This window comes from Phallusia mammillata, chromosome 5 (assembly GCF_965637545.1).
Source record: "Phallusia mammillata chromosome 5, kaPhaMamm4.hap1.1, whole genome shotgun sequence".
NCBI classification, from domain to species: Eukaryota; Metazoa; Chordata; class Ascidiacea; order Phlebobranchia; family Ascidiidae; genus Phallusia; species Phallusia mammillata.
The window spans coordinates 3,176,380-3,202,876 of NC_137256.1; the positions used below are offsets into that span (position 1 = coordinate 3,176,380).

General features: G+C 37.2%; 3 protein-coding genes and 1 long non-coding RNA gene across 5 annotated transcripts; 3 read left to right on the top strand and 1 right to left on the bottom strand.

The window, feature by feature from the left end:
- Window positions 1-21: 21 nt before the first annotated feature.
- On the bottom strand, window positions 22-5,436 carry LOC145229170 (RNA-binding protein Ro60-like). 2 transcript variants are annotated; one of them, XM_080094463.1, is made up of 12 exons: window positions 4,767-5,436; window positions 4,392-4,572; window positions 4,202-4,329; window positions 3,927-4,131; window positions 3,762-3,862; window positions 3,466-3,594; window positions 3,232-3,392; window positions 2,426-2,543; window positions 2,194-2,363; window positions 1,410-1,473; window positions 993-1,139; window positions 22-858 (listed from the first exon to the last, which is right to left on the bottom strand). In XM_080094463.1, the coding sequence occupies exons 1-12, from the start codon at window positions 4,905-4,907 to the stop codon at window positions 706-708; spliced, it is 1,698 nt and encodes a 565-aa protein (XP_079950589.1). In that variant the 5' UTR covers window positions 4,908-5,436; the 3' UTR covers window positions 22-705. The 2 variants fall into 2 exon arrangements, with proteins under 2 accessions (XP_079950589.1, XP_079950590.1); XM_080094464.1 differs by lacking the exon at window positions 4,202-4,329 and having other exon boundaries at window positions 3,927-4,112.
- Window positions 5,437-6,932: 1,496 nt separating this feature from the next.
- LOC145230214 (uncharacterized) lies at window positions 6,933-7,364 on the top strand. The gene is made up of 2 exons (XR_013860593.1): window positions 6,933-7,083; window positions 7,160-7,364. It is a non-coding gene; the product is annotated as an uncharacterized LOC145230214 (long non-coding RNA).
- Window positions 7,365-9,973: 2,609 nt separating this feature from the next.
- Window positions 9,974-14,086, top strand: LOC145228934 (cytochrome P450 2F5-like). The gene is made up of 9 exons (XM_080094151.1): window positions 9,974-11,129; window positions 11,193-11,341; window positions 11,411-11,513; window positions 12,411-12,523; window positions 12,596-12,711; window positions 12,886-12,992; window positions 13,076-13,220; window positions 13,310-13,467; window positions 13,535-14,086. Exons 1-9 carry the CDS (start codon window positions 10,857-10,859, stop codon window positions 13,844-13,846), a joined length of 1,476 nt encoding a protein of 491 aa, XP_079950277.1. The 5' UTR covers window positions 9,974-10,856; the 3' UTR covers window positions 13,847-14,086.
- Window positions 14,087-16,867: 2,781 nt separating this feature from the next.
- On the top strand, window positions 16,868-26,224 carry LOC145228085 (uncharacterized). Its single transcript, XM_080093066.1, has 18 exons — window positions 16,868-17,167; window positions 17,425-17,573; window positions 17,686-17,788; window positions 17,984-18,096; window positions 18,154-18,269; window positions 18,345-18,460; window positions 18,514-18,658; window positions 18,710-18,867; window positions 18,974-19,282; window positions 22,796-23,080; window positions 23,586-23,734; window positions 23,803-23,905; window positions 24,163-24,275; window positions 24,338-24,453; window positions 24,507-24,622; window positions 24,689-24,833; window positions 25,107-25,264; window positions 25,371-26,224. The coding sequence occupies exons 1-18, from the start codon at window positions 16,892-16,894 to the stop codon at window positions 25,680-25,682; spliced, it is 2,982 nt and encodes a 993-aa protein (XP_079949192.1). The 5' UTR covers window positions 16,868-16,891; the 3' UTR covers window positions 25,683-26,224.
- Window positions 26,225-26,497: the final 273 nt, after the last annotated feature.

Consider the following 26,497-nt stretch of genomic DNA (forward strand, 5'->3'; position numbering starts at 1 on the left):
AAAATACGAAATTTGAAACAGTTTCGAAGTGTATCGTAAAGGTTTCTAATTGTAATAAGGTAACGGTATAATAAGTCGCAAAAAGAAACTTGAAATGAAAAACTGGGTTAAAAGTAAAATTAACATAAATAAGTATGTGAAAAGCCTTGGAACCGGTAAAGTCGATCAACGATAACGACAATATTAAGCTTACACATAAATCACACGATGCCATCCAGCTTACGAAGCAAAATTAATTGGCATGCAAGCTAGGGAATTGTAACCCACGATAAAGCTTATGTAAGGCGAGCGCTCTACCATCTAAATTCTAAACTACGCAGGGTCAGTGGTATACATGTTAAAATGACAAGCAGAATCACGGCTGCCTCGACTAGATTTGTGTCTAGTCTTGACGCACGGAGATATTTGGACCAAGCACAATGTAACCAACAAAATAGAGTTGTGTCGGACACATTAAGTGTATTTGAAGAAGCTCGCAGATACATTTACAAGTGTGTCATATTCGCTTCCCAGCAAATAACAAGGAAACAGTAGAAAATGGGGCAAGAAATGCGTTGCAAAGCACAAACAGTAGCCAACTTGCGTCAGCAAAACAGGACTTGACGTTTAAATTTCGTGGATTGATAACGAGTATAATACAGTGCGATTCACTTAGACATGCATAGGAGTGTATCACAAAGTGCAATAGGTTCGCAAAAATAAAAGTTAAAATCTGTCTGCAATAAAATCGCTTATTATCTGTGGTGTGTGTTCGCTGAAGCCACATATGTCGAGCATTCCTCGGTCGCTTGCATCAGCTACTTGAAACTTTTTAGCTGTTAGTGCAACTACTATCAGTTTTGCAGGTAATTCAAGTTTCTGCGTGGAAAAGAAAATCAAGTAGTACGTACTTGGTGCCAATTAAGACACTAAATAGAGACTGGATACAATAAACAAATCATTCCAGCAATTGCGATATGAAACTGGAGTACATGGATATTTTTGAAATTCACCTGTCGATATTGCCAAAGAGCTGCAGTTGGTATTGTTTTTCCATGCCAAGTTTCCTTGTCAGTAAATATAATAAAACAGTCAAATTTGTGCTTCTTCGTTTTGGCGCTGATCATAGGTCGTGCGCAGTCAGTGCCACCTAACGGAACCTGAAAATACATTACGTTTACGCCAACTGTTTTAAATTGTTCATCAAATAAAAAAATGCATTTAGGCTTAAAATGGCATAGTAATTTTCACGAATATAAAAGCGTCTGCGTTTTACAGATAAAAAGTGCGACAAAAATACTGATTGGGCATATCAATGGGTCGCAGGAAAAAAGTTTATTTTGAAAATATTTGGGACGCGTCCAAAAAGATTTTAAAACTCACAAAATAATCTTCAAAATACGTATTATTTCATGTGCTTTTAAACCTACCTCTACAATCTTCTGTCTAAAAGTTGCAATGGTATCATCTTTAGTTACATTCACTTCTTGAAGCCTAAAAAAGGATTGTTTTTGTTAGTTTACACAGAGATGCAAAAATAAAAGGTGGCTTTCAAATGCATAAAAACTTTAAAGGTGGCTTTCATACATACATATATATATACATCCAAATTTCTACTTTATGTATACACACCATTTGACCAAATAACATTTTTTTTTTTTTAAGCAAAGTAAATGGGTTCCCACACACAGATTAGTAAAGATATGAAAGTGACTCCTGTCGTGGGTTCGAATCCCACCGCAGGCTAGATTTTTCTAGCCTACACCTTGCCATATGGTGGTGAATGCTTGGTGATCGGCTGATTCGGTATAGCGCCTTCAATGGGCCTGGCGTACTGTGATTTATATATGAGTGTACCGTGATCACTGGTCTGCATAGACGCTTCAGGGCTGATCCCAGTTATGAATTTATGTTCATCTTATCAGATATGAAAGTGGTGTGAATATATTTATATTCCATTTTAGGGGCTTGTAGGTGAACCACTGTGTCATCTGGGGTCAAACTTTGGATAAGTAACATGTGTGTAAAATTTTAAAGCATTTATCTTGACCCAAACAAGTAGACCAAACCATAGATATACAAAAAAATACATACAAAACAACATGTGTGCACATTAGGAACGGGGGACCCATAATTAGAGCTTAGGTCCAAAAGAAATAGATGTAAAGGAAGTGGAGTAGGTAGCAGACAAATTGTAGAGACTTGCAAACCTACTTCTTTGAGAATGCTTGAATACTGACATTGGATTCAGTCTTGGCCAGAATCAGGCACATAGCAGAAATTACTGTAAGACAATCCATACAATGGCTATTTACTAAATTCCCTTTCATTGACTTTGATGCATCAGTTGTTACACAGATACGTTTTCCCGTTGGCTTGACATTCTGTAAAAGAGGAAAGTTGTACACTACAATAAACAGCAGTTAAAATAAAAAAATAGTTTTACCTTGATCGCTTTGTAAAAGGCTGTGTCCAAAGCTTCCAGTATATCTTTATTGGCAATCCACTTTTTGCCACCTCTTCTATTGAAACCAGCGGCATATATGTGCTTGTGCCATAATATTCTAAACAGATACATTTATTTAACTTTGACTGATAAACATTCACATACTTTGACTGATAAACATTCACAATAGTTTAAAAACAACATTTTGTTTTGTTAATTTTTAATTTTGTCTCTTTTTTAAAGATTTGGTGTCTGGCAGTTAATATTAGTGATGCACCGAAGTTTCGGTTGGCCGAAACATTTTGGCCGAATACGCTGTTTTCCGATGTTTCGGTTTCGGCCCGAACTTTTTTGAAAATTCGGCCGAAACCGAACTTTTTTATTGTATGGAATTAATGCCCAAACTAACATTTCACCAATACAAAACATCATAAAGCAACTAATTGTTGTATCTATAAAATACAAGCCACATTTACAAGTCTACAAAATATTACAAGTTTAGTAAAGCTTCCGCATTGTGGAAGTGATTTTGATTTGTCATATTTCACTTCACTTGCATTAACGACACAAAGTTCAGTTGAAAACATCTATAGAAACGGGCCTCTTGGCCGAATATTCGGTTTCGGCCCGAACCTTTTTAGGCGAGTTCGGTGCATCACTAGTTAATAACACAGTGATTATCAAGAACAAAGCGGCCAGAATTTTAGAGGTATCTAAAATTACGAGAAGAAAATGTATTTTACCACCAACAAAAGAATTTAAAAAATCCCAAAACTAATCCAGAGCCCAAGCAGCACAAAAATTACCTAAACGGATGCATTTGTGATGATGAAACCTGAGTAGTTAATCTGTCAATAACGATTTTTGAATATTTATTGCCATCATCAATAACTTTCATAGCTTGAAGGTATGGAAGCTTTTGTATAAGTATGTCAAGGGGTATTTCAGGTATTGTGCTTTTCCACATCTTTGAATATTATTCATTAGAAAACAAAATTAGACAAGTCACACACATAATAGACAGTATTAACATGTAGTACCTCTGTGTTGTTGTGCAAGGAATGGGGCAAATGGCCCCATGTCAATCCATGTTTAGCTATAAGCAGTGACAAATCATTTGAACTGTTAGCTTGCTTGATTTGTGTCACAGCATGTAAAAGTTCCATAAGCTGCTTATCAAAAAATAATTTTATCAGTGGCAAAGCTTGCATCACCCGTTTGTTAACAAACTGGCATGTGAAAAGCAAAAGAAAACAATATGTTCAGGAAAGGAAAGTTGGACACACAATAAGAATTTTACAAAACCCTGTTTATATTTTATTACGTATGTATGTACCTGTTTAACTTCTGGGTCATCACTTTTGCTTGCTTGGTCACCATACTCTTGTCGAACTTTAGAAAAGCCTTGTGTGATGTACTTTGATAGAATTTGAAGACCTTATACAAAACAGATCATAAGCACAATTAACAACATTATAGACAACCTAATCATTTTACTTACTAAGTGAATCACTCGGCTTTATATGACTAAGCTTTATAAGTCGTCGATGACTGAGATGGTTAAATGAGGGACAACTGCTCACAGCAAAAGCAACATCATATGACCTTTTATTACTGTACCATTTCCCAACAGCAGCTTTAATTCCCTTAGTCCAGCCTTTGTGATTTTTCACCGATTGGTTGATTGCTTGATAGTAAAATGCAAACTAAATTGGCAAAGCATAAGATAAAAAAATCTTTACAAAAATCAACACTGTTATGAAATCACACCTATACCTGTAACAACATTGTTGGATAGGTACATATTTGACTGACTAAATCAAATGATGACTTTTTTGCATCACCATCACTGCATGCACACACAGCTAACGCGTATGTTATGGTTTTTTGAAATCGAGCAACATCTGTAAGTAATTCTCGCTATATATTTCAAATGTGTAACAATAGACAAAATTTTTATTCTTACCTTCATTTGCTAGTTTACAAATTGAACCAATGACAGACATTCCCAAACCATTTTTTAACAGTTGATCCAATGCCAAATCACATGGATTATTCGGAAAATCGACATTTTCTGCATAGGCTTGAAATGCTCCAGTTTCTGTACCAAGATACAAAAATCTCCAAAACTTGCTTATTTCAGACACCTGTGAAAGCACAATGCATGAAGTGAATTCAAACAATTTATCATACTTTTGTACAAAATCATCAATATTGTTTAATTTGTCATTATAAGAAGCCTATTTTTACATAATTAATAAAAACTTATCAACAGCTTTTTTGGAAGCTTTAAACAACAAAAACACTAAAAAAAAACGACATGGTGGATCGAACTATTTACCTTCCACCTGAAGTTTGTGGTGTCTGGTAGTTCAGTACATTTTAAAATCTCTGGGGCAGGTTGCCGTTGCACTGTGTTTATTGATTCCAATTTAGTATCAGAAAATAGATTTAATCCGTCAGCCCTGCTTGAAGAGGCCATTTCTGATGCAACCTCAAATGCGACCGGAATCGATTGTGTTCGGGTCAGGTCAGGTCAAGTCCAAAGCTACTGAGTTAAAGCAGCTGATCACCCAAATTGTTTTTAGAAAAAAAATAAACTACACCAAAGACAAATTAGGTTTAAATATTTTCCAGGACCTTGTGGCGTTTTTTAAACTACACCTTGACCCATAAAGTTAAAATTGAGAATTTGACATTTTTAAAGTTTGACTTTGACTGTTCATTGCGCGACATTTTTTATTTTTGACACGCCCACCTTTCTTCGATTTTTGGAAATAAATGAATTTGTATTTCTACTGCTTTGGTTCAGGTTTTGAGCCAAACAAAATGTGCGGTTGAACTGTAGTTCCGGTTTATAAAAAATATAATTTTACGATTCGGGTTCGACTGTAATGAACAAACATTTAACCGCTTTCTCCTATTAAAAGAATTTAAACCAGTGATTCTCAAACCCGGCTTTTAGGGCCGCATGCGGCTCCCAACTACTTATTTAGCGGCTCCCACCAGACCTCAGAAAATCACCGAACATTGCTGTTTTAGCTTTCAAAATTGTAAGATTTCTTGCCTCTAGCGGTGCAAACTGTTATGTACGGGTGCCAGAGAGATCGTCCTGGTATTGCTATTGTCGCAACAATGACTTTGTGACGTAAAATCCATTGTGGTGCGATTACCTTGTGCGAGACCGCATGGTTATTAGTGTCTGTGATGTGCTGAACGCATGAAAGTGAGTTGTGATAGCTTAGGGTTGCCATATTTTATGATACACAATCCCTGACAAAATTTACCTCAGTTGCATTAACCCAGTGGTTTTTAAACGTTTTCATTATTTTTTTCTAAACGGTCCAATTGCCATTATTTCGAGGGCTCGCGGTCCTTAAGCTCGAATGTATGTTTCAGAAAAACGAAAGTTGGTTGCAGGATTTAAACTAGTAATGCAAAATTGCGCATAACAATGATTCAAATCTGACATCACAGACAATACAAAAAACATTACAATTGTGCGCGAACAATTGCATTTTTGTTAGTTGTCATGCAATAAAGCCTATTGTTTAGCAATGGAGACGGTCGATTCTCACTTTCACTTTAACTTATTCAGTTGCACAAACTGACGCCAAATAAGAACATAGAATTACCCTTTTCGCGGTCACCGCAAAATTGCCTCACGGACCCCAGTTTGAGAACCGCAGCGTTAACCTTTTTTGCGATCCAAACACTTCTATTTTGAAATAAATTTCGAAAATTCGAAAGTCACACGCACGGAGACATGAGAAAACGTTATACGATACCCTGATCCTTGTCAATTAACTTTCTGCGAAGGATTCTGTTTAGTTTTTAGGGTAAGCTCACTGCTCTTACTACCAATGAAACAATAAGCATATATATCAGTGGTCGCCAACCTTTACCACTCTAAAAGCCATTCGCACCAATTTCACTCAGGAAAAAAAACTGTAAGCCACAAAGACCTTTTCAAATTTGAAATAAAATGCCACTGTATAAAAACGTTTTTATTGTCTCCCGACATTCGACTTTTTGTTGTCATATAGTTCCTTGCATATGAGGTACACAGTTAAAGCAAATGAAACTTCCCACGTTTCCACGTTGCATCGAATGCTGTGGTTTCTTGAGACGCGGGTTTTTATTTGCGTATTTAAGGCGTATTGTTAGACAACTAGTAACAAACAGGTATTGTTACGCGCACACACACACTGCAAAACGAAAAAGTAACCGTGTGCGTTAACCTGCGCGCCGCCAGTTTACCCCTTTACGTTTCATGGCATAGACGCGGTTGTAGTTTACTAGAAACTTTCTTTGTTGGTACATTGATTTCATAGTATATTTAATTTTTGTTCTTAAATTCCTGACTTTTAAGTACATTTTAACATTTCTCCCTGACGCAGATTTAAACACTAAATTCCCTGACATGTCAGGGAAAATCCGGACGTATGGCAACCCTATGATAGCTAAGTAACGTATTTCTGATTCTATTTGAAACATAAAGTTTATTGCAAATGTGCAAAAGTTGTACCTAAGTGAATTGGACCTGTGGACTTTGCGCTGAGCATTGGATTATTGTGACCCGATTAATTTACTGTGGGCAAGATTCGGCCTGCATCGATCTGTGCGACGAAGTGACTTGGTTGCATTGCTGTACGCCGGTATGTTTTAATGTAGTGGCCTGTATCTTGGTGTGTTTTTATATGTTTTACTCATTACGCCTTACGATATTTACAGTGTGAAAACCGTAATCTGTGATTTCCAACTGGGAAGTCTAATGCCTGGACCGATCAAAGTTTGGTACGTTATTTGTTTCTCTCCTGTAAATGCGTTTGTCGTTGTTCCTCGTTCTGACTTTTTACTAGTGTTGTTATATTTGCAGAAAACCGCGTTTATTGCGCGCGTCATTCATCTTGGTCGAAATAAAATTCTGTTGCTCGCACTGGTAGCTTGTCCAGGCGCTGCACTGAAGGTGCGACGCTACAGCTATATTTGTGTAGTGAAAGGTGGATAGAACCCAATTTTATTTGGGTAATTTTTACCCAACAAAGTTGGGAGTCCCCACGAATGTACCCATAACATTAAATAAGGTACAAACCACAGCTACCCAATATAGCGTTTGGGTGGAAAATCATCATACCCGAAAACGAAAATTGGGTAAGTAAGTATGATACTCAAGTTGGTTTGGGTATCAATCACCCCAAAAAATATATTGGGTGTCCTCACGAATGTACCCTGTTTGGCATAGAAGTACCCAATGATTTTGGGTGTTAGTTACCCAGTTTTGCTAACAGTGAGGGATAAGGTTGGAAAAGAATCTAAGTCAGTTTTATTTGTTTTTTTAATGACCCCTTATCCCAACCCCTAATAGCCCTAAGTGTCAGCATTTTCGGAGATACCGTTTTATATAGGTAATTTTGCTCTTTGCGTCTTCTGTCCGCATTTGCTGATTACTTCAAAATTAACAATCGAAGCATTACCACGCGTGCCAACTCTAAATACCTTATAGCAGGGGTCTCAAACACGCGGGCCGCATGCGGCCCTCCAAGGGTTTTTGTGCGGCCCGCGAAGTAAATTTTAGAAGATCTGTGTTTTACTTAGGCGGAATTCCCTGTCAGCAGACCAGTGAATTAACATGACATAATCATTCTCTATTACTGGTGTATGCAACGTTTTTACAGATGATTTAAACTGGCCCATTTTTTTTAAATCAGCAGTTGCAATTGTTGCGTCATTGTATAGGTCATTGTTTCTGCACATAGAAATAAAGTACCGTTAACTCTTTCACTTTGCTGCACTGTGTATTTGTTTGTTATTTGTTACAGTATTGCTCTTTAATGTAGCTAATGGCATAAATGAACATTTTACTTTGTAATCTAGCAGTATTTTTGTTCGATATCGATAGTGCGGCCATCGTCTTACTTAAAAGTTTGTTTTTGGCCCCCAAAACAGTTTAAGTTTGAGACCCCTGCCTTATAGCATATTATGGCACTTATGTGGAATAGTATTTCAGAAGAACTTAGGAATACAAATTCTGCAGGGCAGTTTATTACAATTATATATCACTTCTTTTTGCGTGCGTGATGTAATAGCAACAAAAAACTGGAATGTGGCCTTTTAGTTTTTCGGGAAGCGCTTTTTTCAGTTTCCTGACATTCCTCCATTCCACAGGGTCTCTCTCATTACTGCACACTTGATAAAACACATGATTTTTTTGCCAATTGCGGAAAGTAACCATGTATTTTTGTTACAAAAGTTGTCACCACAGATTGCACATTTGTCGTTTGTTGATTTTTCCTAACACTGACATCGCCTCTTAATGTTAAAGTCGCCCTGCCTTGTGTATTGTAAATTTCGCTGCATGACTTAGTGTACTATTTATAATACCTAAAAAACACCTTCGAGTTTGCTGTGTTTATTTTTCACTTTGTAATCTACACACCCACAATGTATAAGCTATTGCTGCCAGGCATAGTATCAAGTTTAAAGAGTTCTTGCCAGAAGAGCTCTTTAAACTTAACACCCACAATGTGTTCTTTTAATGTAATAGTCTTGGGTAGATATTGCATATATTGTGGAACTGGTCACCTTCTACCGTTTCTGTTCCTTGTTACAGGGATATGTTATCGTTGAAGCGTACGTTGAACAACCCTCAGTGACTTCACGTGCTGTAAATCGACTTGTATGCTGCTGTGTCTTGTTCTTTTTGTTTTGTGTTTTTATTTTTTATAGGTTTATTTGTTTTGTTATCTATTGTCTGTTTATTTATTTATTTATCCCAAAAAACTATTATCTTCAATGTCATCTAATGTGAATGACTCTATTTCAAATAAATTCCCTAATTAACAACCAATAATAATAACCCGAAGTCTAGTATTTAAATTATTATTATCGTTATGTGTGTTCTTCCTTCAGGCGCTCGAAACTATCCGACAGCGATTCTTTCGGTGGTTTCTTTTCCTGACGCACCCCACCCTCTTTCCCTAATACGGGTGGTTAGTTAATAGGGCCCCCTCGACTGGTCCCACCAACGTTCCCTGTCCAGTAATGTTTACCAACACTGCGCCGACCTCACTTTCTTGTGAGCCTCAGTCGCATAACGCTTCATAATACGGTGTGGCTGCGGCGCGTTTTGGTATCATTCACCAATTGTGCTCTTTCCTTTTTTGCGCTGTAACGCTGCGCAGCAATTTCCGGCTTGGTGATTGTTTTAGGGCTATTGTGTCGCTATGTTTTCTTTCACCAAGCGAAATAAACTTAACTCAACTCAATACTTCCTTGAGATCATTGCAAAATTTGAGGGGGTGCTGCTACTAGGCATTGTGCCTTCAAACCAAAGTTCCTGCTAGTAAATGTGGTTTGTTTTAACACAAGTTTTAAAGGGGAAACATTGGTGTCAATTCAAATTATGTGAAACGTTGCGCAAAGGGCAAAATTCTGTCACCAAGTGGCAAAAATAACGTACATTTTACACGTGACAACCAGATGCAGCCAACCATGACCATCACAATGCGTTTTGTACTCAAGAGAGCGATCGGTGGTGCAACTGCTCGTACCAGTTGTAGTGTAGCAAGGTTTTGTCGTTAAACTCATTTGTTCTGATTCGTTTGTATGCAATCTCTGTAAAGGCAAGGTTTAAAGTGACCGACTTAGAAAACAGTAATTGCAAGGTTTATGGAATTCGTTCATCCAACAACGACAGCAAAAGTTGAACAAACCTTTACCAACCAACCAGAATTTGCACGCATTCGCGTTGACACAGTTGAATGATTTTCGCGTGTGACCATTCAAATAGGCCCCAGTTGCGTAGATACCACGTAAGTGTAGGAAAGGCATATTATTCTGGGGTTCGTGTTGTTTGAATTAAGGTCAATAGAGGCATGTTACTGTGGAAGGGGACAAACACAACAAAAATGAGTCAATTTGTTAGAAATGTCTTACAATCGCATAGTGGTTATATTGAAAAGTAAGATTGATTTTGGTTGCCTAATTGGCTGGAAATAATAATGAGATGCGAAAATAGTATGGTTACCGGATTCTGCTTCATCTTTGCACGTATTTAGTCATCTTTTTCATTAATGTATTTCAACCCAATGTCATTATACTTTATTGCCAAAATTACAAAGGCGATCGGACTGAAACGCAAAACGGTCGTCACGCGTAATCTGGTAATTCAGGAAAGAAGTGTTTGATTTCAATGTTCTGTTTGCGCAACGCAACCGACCATGACGTAAACAAGTTGAGTTCTCGCACCACATCTTGTTATCTGGCAATTACTGATACCAACATGTCAAGGCTTGTAGCTGCAACCTGCTTCGAACCTCAAAGTTGATGTATAACATAGCCGCTGTTTAAAATTGCAAACTTGTGTTGCCTAGGTTTGCTGTATAATCGTCTTGCCTTCAGGCGTCAGACATACAACTAGCGGACCAACATGCTGGTAGATTTATCATGGCAGTCGTGCTTAACGTATGCGTTAACCGCATTAGTAGGATTGCTGTTGTTCAAGATTTTAAAACATAACAAAAAGAATGGAAAGCTACCACCTGGACCACGAGGTTTTCCTTTGGTAGGAAGCTTGCCCTCAATAGGTCAATTCTCAGAAAGAACCTTTGCAAAGTGGTCAAAACTGCACGGTCCAATTATGTTCGTTAGGTTGGGCTCTAGTCCCACAGTTGTTCTGAATAGCTTGGAGAGCATGCAGCAGGTATTTCATGCGCTTTAGAATGCGTTTCCATCACTTACGTGCGTATGTTTCTACACCTCTAAGGCATTTATTAAACAAGGCCACCAATTTAACGGAAGGTTCAGAAGTTTTTTGTCGGAGTTTGCATCAGAAAAAGGTCATGGGATTTTTTTTATTGATGATATCGAAGATTGGAAAATCCAAAGACGATTCGGATCTCGCGCTTTGGCCGGGTTAGTTTCCTATATCCGTTAACATTACAACTTTATAGGAACCTGCGTTGTTTACATTTGTATTTTCAGATCTGCCTTACAAGGTAGAAGCCTCGAAAGTCGCATTTTGGATGAAGCAGAACAAATATGCGACTTAATAAGATCGAAAAATGGAAAACCGTTTGTACTTGAGGTAAAAAAAGTCGTTTCACTGTTACGCAAAATCTCTCACCCGTGTTTTAAAAATTAAGAAGTTTTGTTGTTTTTGATTGCGCAAAAAATATGAACTATTTATCACCAAAAACGCGGTACAAGGTCATCAAATGGCTAGACTGGCTCGGCTATAGATTTTTGAAGGTCAGCGTTGAAGTATAGCAAATCAAAATAAAAGCAATATACACATATTTAAACTGTGTAAAATTTCACAAAGGGCAAACATTGCCAAAATAGATTTTACGTATGAACTAGACCAGTGGTTCCCAAACTGTGGGCCATGGCCCAGTACTAGGCCACCACAAGACATTTTCAATGGGCCACGGAGCCATTTGAACAGATTCTACTGCTTTGTTATACTGTAGATATTATGCGCTTTGTTTTGAAAAACATAATATTTGCAAAGAATTCCGAATTTTGTAGCTAAAATCAGGAGCATCTCAATAAAAATAAATTGCTAGAAACCATTTCGCCTGTTTTTGAGTTTTTTTTTGTTTGTACCCAAATTTACAGCACATGGTGGGCCACGAATCGCTATTAAATAGACATATGGGCCACAGACCAAAAAAGTTTGGGAACCCTTGAACTAGACAAAGAAATCGGTGGTTCCACTGCTAGTATACCAGTAGTGGTAAAGCAAGGCTGTGTCGTCGTGTGTAACCTTTGTACACGCATGGTTAACAAGTAACCGACTTAGTAACAGTAATTACAAAGTTTAATTTGAACGCAGTCGCTTTGACACAGTTAAACATTTTTTTTATACGTTTGCCACAAAGTGATTTCCTAAATTGGCTCCTTCTGTCTGTAATATGGGTTTTCTGTCAAAAGTTTCAAAATGTTAATGGCCACAGTTTACATCATTTGTTATGTTCTGCAGCCGGACTTGTCAGAAAGCATTTCAAACGTAATTAATGACATAACAATAAACAGAAGATGTACGGATAAAGGAAATGAATCTTTAAGAGAGTATGTACGCTATGTGGTACAAGGGTAAGTATTTCTGTATTTAAGCCGAAATTATGTGTGACAACAAACAACAAGTATCCCTTCAACTTTTTTTAGATTTCGGACGGATGGATTTTTTTATATTTTGCTTGTCGTTGCACCTTGGATCAGACTTTTTCCGCCATTTCGCCAGTTGTTTAATGGCATGATTTCGCGAACTAAAGCTTTTAACGGTAGACATTTTGCTATATGTTAACTAGTAAACGGGCGAAAATTCACAGAAATTAAGATGTGTAGATATATTTTGGTTTGATGTTTGTCAGGCTTTGTAGTCATTGTGTTTGGTTATTTTTTATATTCTACACCAAAAAATGCGCTTTTTATTTAAATTAGTTCTTTTTTTTTAGACATGTTCGCCTCATTTATTGATCAACAAGAAAAAGGAATGGATGCTAAAAATCCAAGCGGATTTATGGAGACGTTTTTGGGACAAATGCCCCAAAAAACTTATACAGTACAAACTTTTTATTTTTTCGTTACCAGCACTTATAGCCACAATTGAAAAAAAAAATAACTTTTTAGTTTTTGCTGTTGTAGAAACAGCAACTTCGCATCTACATAAAGGATCTTCTTTCGGGAGGTACAGAAACTAGTACGACCAGCATAAGATGGGTTTTACTTTATCTGATAAAGAATCCAATGATGCAGAGAAAGGTTCACAAAGAAATCGACCAAGTGATTGGTACGCTTGCAGTATTGTTTTCAGTTTTCTCGTTTATGTGTAACAATTATAACAAAACAAAAAAAATTTCTTCTTAACGTGGCGTTTAGGGAGAGACGGACAAATCAAATACGATTCGGATCTTCCATATTTGAAGGCAGTCATACAAGAGGGCTATCGCATCAGAACGGCCGTCCCCCTTACAATACCTAGACGCACCAATCAAGACATTGAGTTCATGGGCTACTTAATTCCAAAAAACACTCAGGTATATTTGGAATTTTTTCATCTGAAAACGAACACTTGCCTCAATTTTGAAATATCTTTTTATTTAGGTTTTGGGAAACCTCTGGGCAGTTCATAACAACCCGGAATTTTGGCCAAATCCTGAAGAATTCATACCCGAACGACACCTTGATGCAAACGGAAACTTTGTCAAGTCTGATAGGGTAATTCCATTTTCAATCGGACCGAGAAATTGTTTGGGTGAAAACTTGGCAAGAATGGAAGTTTTCTTGTTTCTTGTCAGCTTTCTTCAAAAGTTTGATATTCTACCCAATCCTAACGACCCTAATCCAACTTTTGAAGGTACACCTGGACCGGTTAATTCCGCCAAACATTACCTGATGATTATGCGAGAGCGCTAAAAATTACACTTACAAAAGTCGTCCCCATGCAATGCAATATGAAACAATTGTACAGCACATTTCAATGCAACATCTTTATTCACAAACGAGAAATATTATGCAATTGCCCTTACAATGTACCACTTGTCTTGAAGTTGTTATTGAATACTAATTTTTGAAATCAATTTTTTTTTTTTTTTTGTAATCATTTTTGTAATTTTTGTAAAATTTTCATTTATGAATTAAATTTGTGTAAATGTCTGTTGAGTGTTCGTGGGCTTCATTGGAGGGCTTGGTGCGCCGCATGCGGCCCGCGGGCCGCGAGTTTGACATCCCTGTTTTAGGGCACTAAGTGCGGGCTTCGATGCCAAAATACATTTTAGGATCTTGATATTCCACACTGCACCAGTCGAAGAAAAATAAACAAAAATATAGTTTTGGGGGATTTTTTCCTATCTCCCATTACTGTTTGATAAGTTCTAGAGCAGCGGTGTTCACATTAGAGCCAATGGTCCAATAGTGTTTTTTTCTGTGGGACAACCAAGAGCTCTACAATCTTATTTGCGTAACAAAAAAAGAATTGTTTGTGCATAATCTAAAGTCCAAGACTTGTTTGTGATGTCACAAGCAGCACTTAGATCATTGATATGCGTAAACAAGCGCATCTACAACTACAAGTGAAATTAATTCTCAATGTTGTAGTAAAGGTGGAAGGTAGTGGGAAGTTTTTTACCTTTATTCAGCTTGGACCGTAAGTCCCACGACTCTGTAAGAGAAAATTACACAACCGTACGATTCCGTAAATCAAAAAGTTTGAACACCACTGTCCTAGGCCTGGGAAAGGGTCTCAAACAATCAGAAACATTATAGTGTGTTTTCACGTAAAGGAAATTATTAGGTGTTATCAAGTTTTGAAAGCTCATAAGACGGTCATGTACTTTTACTTCATACAAATATTAGATTGCAATTAGCCAATTGCCAAATGATTCACTGTACATGAATTTTAAACATCACAAATTTGTGTGACAAAATCGCGCAAAGTTTATGCGCATCAAATCCCTCACTTCTTAATTATCCCCAAACTAAATAGATCATGAAAATGTGTCCGCTGCCATGATGGCGTTGTTAAAAAGCGCCTGATATCAAGCGAACCATACTGTCGAAGTTCAATTCAAAAATGTCTATTTGTACAATCACTTCAGCTCATTTAATTCAGCTAAATATATGTATTATTCTTGTTTAATCGTCATGTCCGCTTTTTGGAGTCTCATTTACCTTTATTCGTTCCATGTTTCCATTCCAGTCAGGTATGCATTTTTCGACAAGCTAATGGTAAAACCAGATTGTAGTGTATGAGAAGATTTCAAGAACCATTACATACATTAACAGTTAATTTTAATGAGGAAAATGCATGGCAAATTTAGTTAGTCAGGTCTAGTAATTAGCATTTGTGTCAAACCTGACAAAAACAGTTTAAATGTAGATCTCTGGACCTTATGTAACATGACAAATGCAAATATGTCTGGTGCACATATTACCACAGAAAATCGTGTGTTCCACTTGGCTGATTTATGTCTGGCTGGTTTCCAAAGGATAACACGGCGGTTTCATAACTTTGTTGACGTCACGTACGCATGAACTTCAGCAGCCGTGCTTGTGCGTGCTGCCATTTGTAGCATAGCTTTGCAGTTGGTATGATTTTTTGTGTCATTTGTTTGTTATGTCTTATTATTTCCTGTGAGGCGTAATTAACAATTGAATTGACCTGGTGATAATAATACCAAAACTTACAAAATGGTTTAATCATATAGACACAGCAAAAAGCTTTGAAAAATCTCCCCAGAATTTACGCGCAGTCGCCACCACGTTGACACAGTTCAGTGATTTGGTCGACTGACTGTTTACGGTTGATCAGAATATCAGACTTGTGACTTACCAGAAGTAGTTGTAGTTGCACAGATATGTTTGGTAGTCAGAAGGTGACTTTCTATTTTGATAACTGTGTGGTTCAGGGGAGGGCTGGAAATGACAGAGGCAGCAGATGTTAAAAAGTAAATGCATGCATTGTCAACTTGTACAAAATAGAAAGAAATATTGAGAATGAAAAGGCATAGATTTAGATTCTCTAGTGCAGTGCTCTTCAACCTTTTTTCCCGTTGTATACCTTTTACAATTTTTAAGCAGTTTTGTATACCCTACACATAGCAATTTATAATTGTGCATAGAAAGTAACAGTCTACCAATAGGTAGGCTACTTGCCTGGTCGCGTGAATTATTGTCATACAAAAGGCCAGGAGTAGACAACCTGTGGCCGTGAACATGTAAACTGAAATATTTGGCCCAGAAGCCCAGAAGCCGCATGTTTGAGACTTTTTATAAGCATACTATGGGTAAACAATGCGAAAACAGGCATCATTAGCGTCACAATTTAGATGGTGACGTTATAAACAGTAAAGTCTGATCCCTAGACTGTTCTACGTAACAAGCTAGAAATTAAATTGGCCATTTGGCACTTTTAATAAGGATTTACGATGCGGCCGTCACAGCGGAAAGGTTGTGCACCCCCTGTGCTACGTCCAGGAAATTTAGCATACAAAAGTGTGTAAACCTAAGTAGTTGATTTAATGGCTGGCTTGTTGCGGCATTCTTTCAGCGATGTGGACATGTGGTGTGGTGTTGACTTGTTCTCAATTTTTTGTATTCGCAACCTTTACTCCAGGGCTTTTAAAAGTAAAATTTCAGAAAGTACATTGTTCAACCTTAACAGACTCCAGGGATGTGTTTATTTGCTTCATAATTCACATTATTGACGCAACAATCCCAACCTGACGCAATAATATTTGCATTTCATAAAAATAGCGATGTTTAGTAACACTGACCTCAGCTGTATTCCCTTCGTATACCTTTCTTCAGTCGTATACCCTAGTTTTAATGTGGTATACACTTGGGTATACAGTATACCCGGTTGAAGAGCACTGCTCTAGTGCAACATAAATGGATACAAACCGTTCTGCGAACCAAACGGTTTCCATTAAGCTGATTTCATGTTGCATTTAGCTTTTCAAAATGGGAGTCGTAGACGCTATAATATCACAATGTGATTTTAAGTATGTCTGTTTCGCTTTGCTGTTCATTTGGCTGATCCGTTTGTGGCTTAAAGAGTGGAATTTGAATTTGCCCCCTGGACCAATTAACTTTCCTATAGTTGGTTGTTTACCTTTCCTCAATAAACATCCAGAAAGAACTTTCTCTAAATGGACAGAAAAGTATGGACCTGTGATCTACATGAAGCTTGGACCACACAGAACGGTTGTTCTGAACAGCTATGAGGCCATCGAGCAGGTTATAACTTAAAGAGTGTTGACAACGTATAACAAGGGAATATACAGCACGATACCAAGCCGTTTTGACACTAACATTCCCGGCATACCAGAAACAAAGTCTGTGCGAAATTTGTATTTATTAGCTATATCTTTGTTCTCTGTTGTCAACGTTATCAGGTAGATAACACAAACCAACACGTTTTTACACTTCCATTCCAGAAACAAATTTGGTGCGAAACTTTTTTCAGGGTCCATTAGCTGTATCTTTGTTCACAGGCATTTGTGCAGCAAAACGTTGTATTCAATGGACGCTTCAGAACCTTTTTTACGAACTTCGCTTCTGGCGGAAACCACGGAATTATGTTTTTGAACGATCTAGATGCCTGGAAAGTACAAAGACGATTTGGACTGCGTGCATTGGCTGGGTAATAAAATACATCCGGCTGTGTGTGTAAATTCATAAAAAGAATTTAACGATGGAATTTGAAGTTTGTTCTGACTGGCAGTTTAGTTACCAGTTAGTGCACATATTTTCAGAGCTAACCTACAAGGTAAGAGTTTGGAAGCAAGAATTCGGGAAGAAGTGGAATTTCTTTGTGACGACATCCGGTTAAAAAATGGCACACCTTTCGTGCTCGAGGTACGCATAATTACCACTTAATACCTAATGTGTTACATTGGCTACAATGTCCAAATATACGTAAAAAGCGACATGCTTTATTTTCAAACGTGTTTGCCAATGATCATGCCATCGTTCGAAAACGGAGCATTTCTGCTACATTTGGAAATTTTCACTTGGAAACACGAACGTTACATGTGCCTAATATTTTTTTAGGAGGACTTAACACACAGCATCTCGAATGTTATCAATGGAATCACTATTCAACAAAGATGCAATGATAAAGGCAACGAAGCATTATTGGCACATGTCGACAATGTGGTACAAGGGTAAATATATCACGAACAGATGTATTAGTTGGAAACTTATTTTACGAACCGTTGCAGGTTTCGAAAAGACGGACTTCTTTACATACTTTTAACAGTAGCCCCCTGGTGCAGATTTTTTCCAAGTATAAGAAAGGCATATGAAAACATGCAGGACGCAATTGCAAAGGGGAACGGTAGGTTTAAATAGTAAATATATATATACATGTTTGTGAACCTTTTTCCGTAAACGATTGGCCATTTTGTTGCAGCTTTATTCGACGGTCTTATTGATCAGCGAGAAAAAGAATTAGACACAAAGCGGCCAAATGGTTTTATCGACAGTTTTCTTGTGGAGCACAAGAAAAAATCTCCTACATTTGAAAAGGTTTGCCTTCAAATAAAGGAGAAAAAGGAATATTTTTTTAATAATTTGCACAGAAAGAACAGTTGAGAATGTACCTGAAGGATTTATTGGCAGCCGGGACTGAAACAAGTTCTTCTACATTGCGCTGGATCCTTGTTTATTTAATAAAAGAACCAAAAGTTCAAAAGAAAGTTCATGACGAGATTGACCGCGTAATTGGTAAGTAATCTATTTTCCCGATTTTTTTACTTTTAATATGAATGGTCTTAGGTCGTGAAGGACTAGCGAGACTTGATGCCGATGTTCCTTACCTTCGGGCCGTAATACAGGAAACATATCGTGTACAAACACTTGCGCCGCTTGGAGTTCCACGCCAAACCACTAGAGACACGATGCTTTTCGGATATCACATTCCAAAAAACACACAAGTAACAATAAATATCAAACTTTCTCAGAAAATAAATTTAAATCTGCCTACTGTCACTTTTTGTAAAACTGTTTAAACTGCTTTAGATTAAGTTATTTTCCACTCAGATATTAAGCAACTTATGGCATGTGCACAACGATCCAAAACTTTGGCCCAACCCAGAAAAGTTTGATCCAGAAAGACACCTTGATGATGATGGAAATTTTTTCAAATCTAATTATGTAATTCCATTTTCAATTGGTCCACGAAACTGCCTTGGAGAAAATTTGGCAAGAATGGAAATTTTTCTGTTTTTTGTTTGCTTGATGCAAAAATTCGAAGTGTTGCCAAACCCTGATGATCCGAATCCGTCTATGGAGGGAACGTCTGGTCCAGTATATTCATCGCCACATTACCATCTGATTATGAAAGAAAGATAATTAACTTATTTGTCAGCCTCATGTATTTTGCAGCGCAATTTAAGCTAAATGAATAGATTTGATCGATTAATATCAATCCAACAGATCGGACCACAAGAAACGCATTTTCAAAATAACATCAGATAAATTTCTGTCTGATCCGTTGTCGGATAAAATAGCATGTTTACTTTTTTGTGCCAGATCACTTTTAAGCGTACGAATAAAGATGAAAACGTTAATTAAGGGTTTCAAAAAATACAACAAACGTATATTTCACACTGTTTGTCATATTAAGTGAGAAGGGTCGCGGAAAATGTAAGGAGGTTCTACAGAACCGTCTCATAAAATTTTATGAGATCAGCGAACCACTGTCAATAGACTTTTTGTAACAGAACCGGCCGAAAAATATGACTTTTGTGTAGGGCTGTTATCAAATAAAGGTTTTTAATTTTTCAAATAATCAAATAATTTTTTTCCTTTCAAATCAAATAATTCAAATAATTTAGAATATCGGATACATAAGGCCCAGAGTCATTATTAAATAAGGATGGTTGAAAAAAATCTAAACTACATCTTTTTTTTCTGTTTAAAACAATAATTAGTACAGATAGAGACATGTTTCAATTAATCTCTGTAATTTGGCAAAAGCACATGAACATATTCCGTGTGTATTTTTACACCATTACAACAGCTTTCCCTTGGATACTGGCTGAATTGAATTGTGATCTATACCATTTTAAGCACTTGCATGAAAAACTTGAATTATTCCTGGGTGTAACTAATACCGCAATGAACAGTAAATTGTCATGCTTTTTTGTCCAACATTTTTTGGTAAATGGTTAATGAACATTAATATAAGGCTGAAAACATATGTTTATGTGCTTCTGTGTAACCGTAATTCCATAACAATGTCACCAATGTGTTCAAATAAATTGATTTTGCGCATATATTGTGGTTTACTGCATATAGAAAAAAATTATTTGATTATTCGAAATTAGTAAAAAATTATTTGATAAATTGTCAAATAATTAAAAATTTCAAATAATCAAATAATTATTTGTTTGATTACAGCCCTACTTTTGTGATAGAACCGGTTGACAAAAAAATTGAATCCCAACACTGGGTACGGTACGTGGCACGGTCCTTCACTAGAGCGTACCACCGCACCAAAAGCGTACCGAACCACCGTACTGGTACGCATAATAAATGTTGATTAAACAGTCATTTTTGAATCGTTACCAGTTGCAGATAATATCAAAATTGTCTAAAACTTGAATTTAAATTGTTTATGACATGATTTCATCTCAATGTCCCTGTACCAAAATAGTGCTTTAAAAAGTTTATGACGTCACTGCTTAATATTTTCTGCTTACTATGCAAAAGGAGGGTTACACGTACTGTAGGCGTATTATTAAAACGCGCACATGACAAGAACAGAGATTAACTCGGCATTTGTAATTGATTCTCAAGTTAGTTAAAAAAGCTAGCTAGTGTTGTTTTTGTCTCTTCCGCAGCAAAGATTTTAAGAAACATGCTGTTGAAAATTACAGACTGTCGCTGCACGAGTTGATCGTAGAAAATACATCAACCTTTTATTTTTATTTTGTAGTCTAGTGGGGCAGCTTGTTTAGAGTTTATAGACACCTCACCTTTAAGAGCATGTCATAAAATGTATCCAACCTAATCCCAATTGGTTTGTTTGAAAGTACGGTACGATTTTGCGTACCGTACCTCAAGTACGGTACGCTTTGATTTTTGACATTCGCTCTTAGTAACGAGGTACGTGGTACGGTCAACGCAATACGTACCGTACCGTAATGTCATCCTTGGTATAGAGATTTTAACTGTACAAGCGAACTCGTATGCTAAATATCATTAAGTGGTGCAAATGAGCTTCGCGAATATTTGAAATGCAATTTATGTGAAAATGCTAACGGGCGGTCTAAGGGCTGGAGCGAGATTTTATTATTACGGAATAAAAAAAATCATCCAAAAACGTTAGTTCGAAACGTCAAATTTAGTTCCTAACCCTAATCCAATGTTACTGTTAATTTAAATAACTGTACTCTTTACGCTATTTGTAACGACCGCTAGGCGCGCAGCCTGGCCCTGCGCAGACGTCACACTAGACAGCTTTTTTGTAAAACGCGCCCGTCCTACAGCCTGTGCTCCAAGACGACACACCCTTGCAAGTGGAACGAATGTTCTTGTTGAACGATAAAAGGTAACGCTGACGAATAACATCAAGACGACAACACCAATAGCGACGGCAGCGGTTTATCTATACACCCCACAAAATAACATTAATTATCATACGTAACCATTATGACGTCATCGTGACAATTTACATCAAGCAGTTTGAACAGTACACAAAAGTCGCCAATTAAATCTACATTATTCGGTCACATTTTCCATTAAATGACTTGCAATTACTTATAATAGGTTCAGTTACGGTTTGGTATACATTATGATTAATACAAGCTAAACAGAAATGAAATAAGAACACAGACTGTTGAATAACCAGGTCTGTACAGTGTACTAGCCTGCGGCTATAGGTTCCACCTCACAATTTAGCCTTTTAAGCATTGCTGTAAGCATTACTAATTTTACTGCAACCAATAAGACACAGAAAATTTGGCTTAATTCACTTATCTGGACTGGAAACCTAACAACTGATGCAGCTCACAAAAACGTGGCGTTTAAAGCACATGCTCTCTCGCGGATGAGTATTTAGTTTACATACGTCACGATTAAAGTAGAGCTTAAATCAACCAAGCGGAACAATCAATAGAAATCAGATGTAACAATATTTTTCGGTATTTATCAAACTCTTTTGTTGTGAGTTTTTCTATTTGTTGTTCTACCCAATGCAGCATTGGGGCTGCTACTAACCATTGCGTCTTCATTTTACTTCAAACAAAAGTTCCTGCTAGTAAATATTGACGTCATGTACGCATGAACTTTAGCAGCCGTGCTTTTGTGTGCTGGCATTTGTAGCAAAGCTTTGCACTTGGTACGATTTTCTTGTGTCATTTATTTGTTATGTCTTTGTTATCTCCTGTGAAGGTGAGATTTACAATTGAATTGACCTGGTGACAGTAAAACCAAAACTTACAAAATGGTTTAATCATATAGACACAGCAAAAAGCTTTGAAAATTCTACCCAGAATTTACGCGCAGTCGCCACCACGTTGACACAGTTCAGTGATTTGGTCGACTGACTGTTTACGGTTGATCAGCAGATCAGACTTGTGACTTACCATAAGTAGTTGTAGTTGCACAGATATGTTTGGTAGTCAGAAGGTGACTTTCTATTTTGATAACTGTGTGGTTTAAGTTGAGGGCTGGAAATGACTCAGGCAGCAGATGTAAAAAAGTAATTGCATACATTGTCAACTTGTACAAAATAGGAAAACAGATTGAGTATGTGCAAAAGGCATAGATTTATGTCGTCTAGTGCAACATAAAATGGTTACAAAGACTTGTGCAAACCAAACGATTTCGAGAAAGCTGATTTCATGTTGAATTTAGCTTTTCAAAATGGGAGTCGTAGACGCTATAATATCACAATGTGATTTTAAGTATGTCTGTTTCGCTTTGCTGTTCATTTGGCTGATCCGTTTGTGGCTTAAAGAGTGGAATTTGAATTTGCCCCCTGGACCAATTAACTTTCCTATAGTTGGTTGTTTACCTTTCCTCAATAAACATCCAGAAAGAACTTTCTCTAAATGGACAGAAAAGTATGGACCTGTGATCTACATGAAGCTTGGACCACACAGAACGGTTGTTCTGAACAGCTATGAGGCCATCGAGCAGGTTGTAACTTAAAGAGTGTTGACAACGTATAACAAAGGAATATACAGCACAATGCCAAGCCGTTTTGACACTAACATTCCCGGCATACCAGAAACAATTAAAGTCTGTGCGAAATTTGTATTTATTAGCTATATCTTTGTTCTCTGTTGCCAACGTTTTACATCAGGTAGATCAGGGGTCGGCAAACTTTCTGCACTGCGGACCGCTTTTGAAACTAAATTTTATCGCGGACCAGCCTTCAAAAAACTACCAATGTTCAGCAATAAAAACGCTTTAATTAGTTTATCATCCACGGCATACATGGAAACAATGTTGTATAGCATTTAAGCTAAAAACTATACAGGCCGGTAACGAACTCCTTGCGGACCGGTACCGGGCCGCGGACCGGCGGTTGCCGACCACTGAGGTAGATCACACAAAACCAACACGTTTTTACACTTCCATTCCAGAAACAAATTTGGTGCGAAACTTTTTTAGTTTCCATTAGCTGTATCTTTGTTCACAGGCATTTGTGCAGCAAAACGTTGTATTCAATGGACGCTTCCAAACATTTTTTACGAACTTCGCTTGTGGCGGAGACCACGGAATTATGTTTTTGAACAATCAAGATGCCTGGAAAGTACAAAGACGATTTGGACTGCGTGCATTGGCTGGGTAATGTGTAAAATGCGGATTATTGTCAAACTAGTAGTTTAATAACCAGTTAGTGCACATATTTTCAGAGCTAACTTACAAGGTAAGAGTTTGGAAGCAAGAATTCGGGAAGAAGTGGAATTTCTTTGTGATGACATCCGGTCCAAAATGGGCAAACCTTTCGTGCTTGAGGTATACGCATAATTGCTACTTAACACCTAATGTTTTACGTTGGCTACAATGTCCAAATGTACGTAAAACGCGACACACTTTATTTTCAAACGTGTTGGCTAATGCTCGTGTAATCGTTCGAAAATGGACCGTTTCCTTTCTACATCCGGTTGGGCCTCTGAACAAAACCTCTTGGATAAACATTAAATTTCTTTTTTGCTACATTTGCAAATTTTCACTTGAAAAAAGGAGGTTACATGTGCCTAATTTTTTTTTAGGAAGACTTAACACACAGCGTCTCGAATGTTATCAATGGAATCACTATTCAACAAAGATGCAATGACAAAGGCAACGAAGCATTAATGGCATACGTGAACAATGTCATACAAGGGTAGGCTACATATATCACGAATAAATGTATAAGTTATAAACCTACAATACGAACTGTTGCAGGTTTCGAAAAGACGGATTTATTTACATACTTTTAACGGTAGCCCCGTGGAGCCGATTTTTTCCAAGTATAAGAAAGGCATATGAAAACATGCAAGAGGGAATTGCGAAGGGGAACGGTAAGCTTAAGCAGTTTATATATATATACATATGTATATCCAATTTTTTGCAGCTTTATTTGACGGTCTTATTGATCAGCGAGAAAAAGAATTAGACGCAAAACGGCCAAATGGTTTTATCGACAGTTTTCTTGTGGAGCACAAGAAAAATTCTCCTTCATTTGAAAAGGTTTGCGTTTAAATGAGCGAGAAAAAGTAATATTTTTTTGATTTTTTTTTTTCATAATTTGCACAGAAAGAACACTTGAGAATATTCCTGAAGGATTTATTGGCAGCCGGGACTGAAACAAGTTCTTCTACATTGCGCTGGATCCTTGTTTATTTAATAAAAGAACCAAAAGTTCAACAGAAAGTTCATGATGAGATTGACCGCGTAATTGGTACGTATATAAGCTATTTCCTGAAATTCGGTTAAAAAAAGTTTCCCGTATTTAAAGTTTTAAACACTGTTGTGATTTTATCGTAGACCCCCATTCGCACACACACGTTTTTAGCATAATAACGCGCAGATATAATTGCATTAACATCAGAGACTCCATTAACGATTCACCGATTTGCATCGTTGAAATTTGCGGAATTCGTTTTAAAGGGATTTCATCAGCGCCATAAGTTTTTAGAGAAACATTTTTTACTTTTAACATGAATGGTCTTAGGTCGTGAAGGAATAGTAAAACTTGATGCCGATGTTCCTTACGTTCGAGCCGTAATACAGGAAATATATCGTGTACAAACACTTGTGCCGCTTGGAGTTCCACGCCAAACCACAACAGACACGACGCTTTTCGGATATCACATTCCAAAAAACACTCAAGTAACAATAATTATCAAACTTTCTCAGAAAAAAAATTTAAATCTGCCTACTGTCACTTTTTGTAAAACTGTTTAAACTGCTTTAGATTAAGTTATTTTCCACTCAGATATTAAGCAACTTATGGCATGTGCACAACGATCCAAAACTTTGGCCCAACCCAGAAAAGTTTGATCCAGAAAGACACCTTGATGATGATGGAAATTTTATCAAATCTGATTATGTAATTCCATTTTCAATTGGTCCGCGAAACTGCCTTGGAGAAAATTTGGCCAGAATGGAAATTTTTCTGTTTTTTGTTTGCTTGATGCAAAAATTCGAAGTGTTACCAAACCCTGATGACCCGAATCCGTCTATGGAGGGAACGTCTGGTCCAGTTTATTCATCGCCACATTACCATCTGATTATGAAAGAGCGATAATTAACGTATCCTGTAAATGTTAAAACGCACCGCAATGCAATTTTAAGCGAAATTTCTTTGTTTCATGATCGACCAAAAATCATGAATAGGTTGATTTGTTTTAAATCCGTTTACATCATGTAAACAATCGCCCATACTTGATTGGCTGACCGTATTTTGTTAAAATCGCGGTTTTATATTACTTCGACACCGAGAAGTCCGCACCACCCACCATGTTGAGCCACACCGATCCACATTGTTTAGTTTGTAAACATTCCGGTGTTTGTCAAAATGACAAGGCAAGTCACAGGCCTACAACACTGTTTGCAAATGCGATTAATGTCAATCCCGTCAGATCAGAACACAAGAAATTTGTTTTAATTATTGCGCATCAGTGTATTGTTTTTTTTTTTAATTATTGCGCATCAGTGTTTTTTACATAACGCAGTCTTGTGATTTTTTGCAATGTGTTGCTGTACCTCTTCAAATATATTTTTCTGCCTTATCCGTTGTTGTTGCTAGCTTTCCAAATCGTATAAATATAAAGTTTGTGCATCACTGGACATTGGCTGACAGTTTTGCCCGTTGCAGAAACGTACACCACCACGACCACCGTCGGCAATGCATTAAGATGCTTACTTGGATAGAATAATAGTTGGTATATTTGTGATGTATTTCTGCCTTTTTGAATGAGAAACTAGAGAACATACTCTAAAAAATGTATAGAATAGCAAAAACTAACGCAAATTATCAACAACGCAGCAATGCATACAAAGTATGCAAAACAAAATTTTGGAAAGCTTTAGTAGCGACAGGTCAGAGCAGACCAGACCACG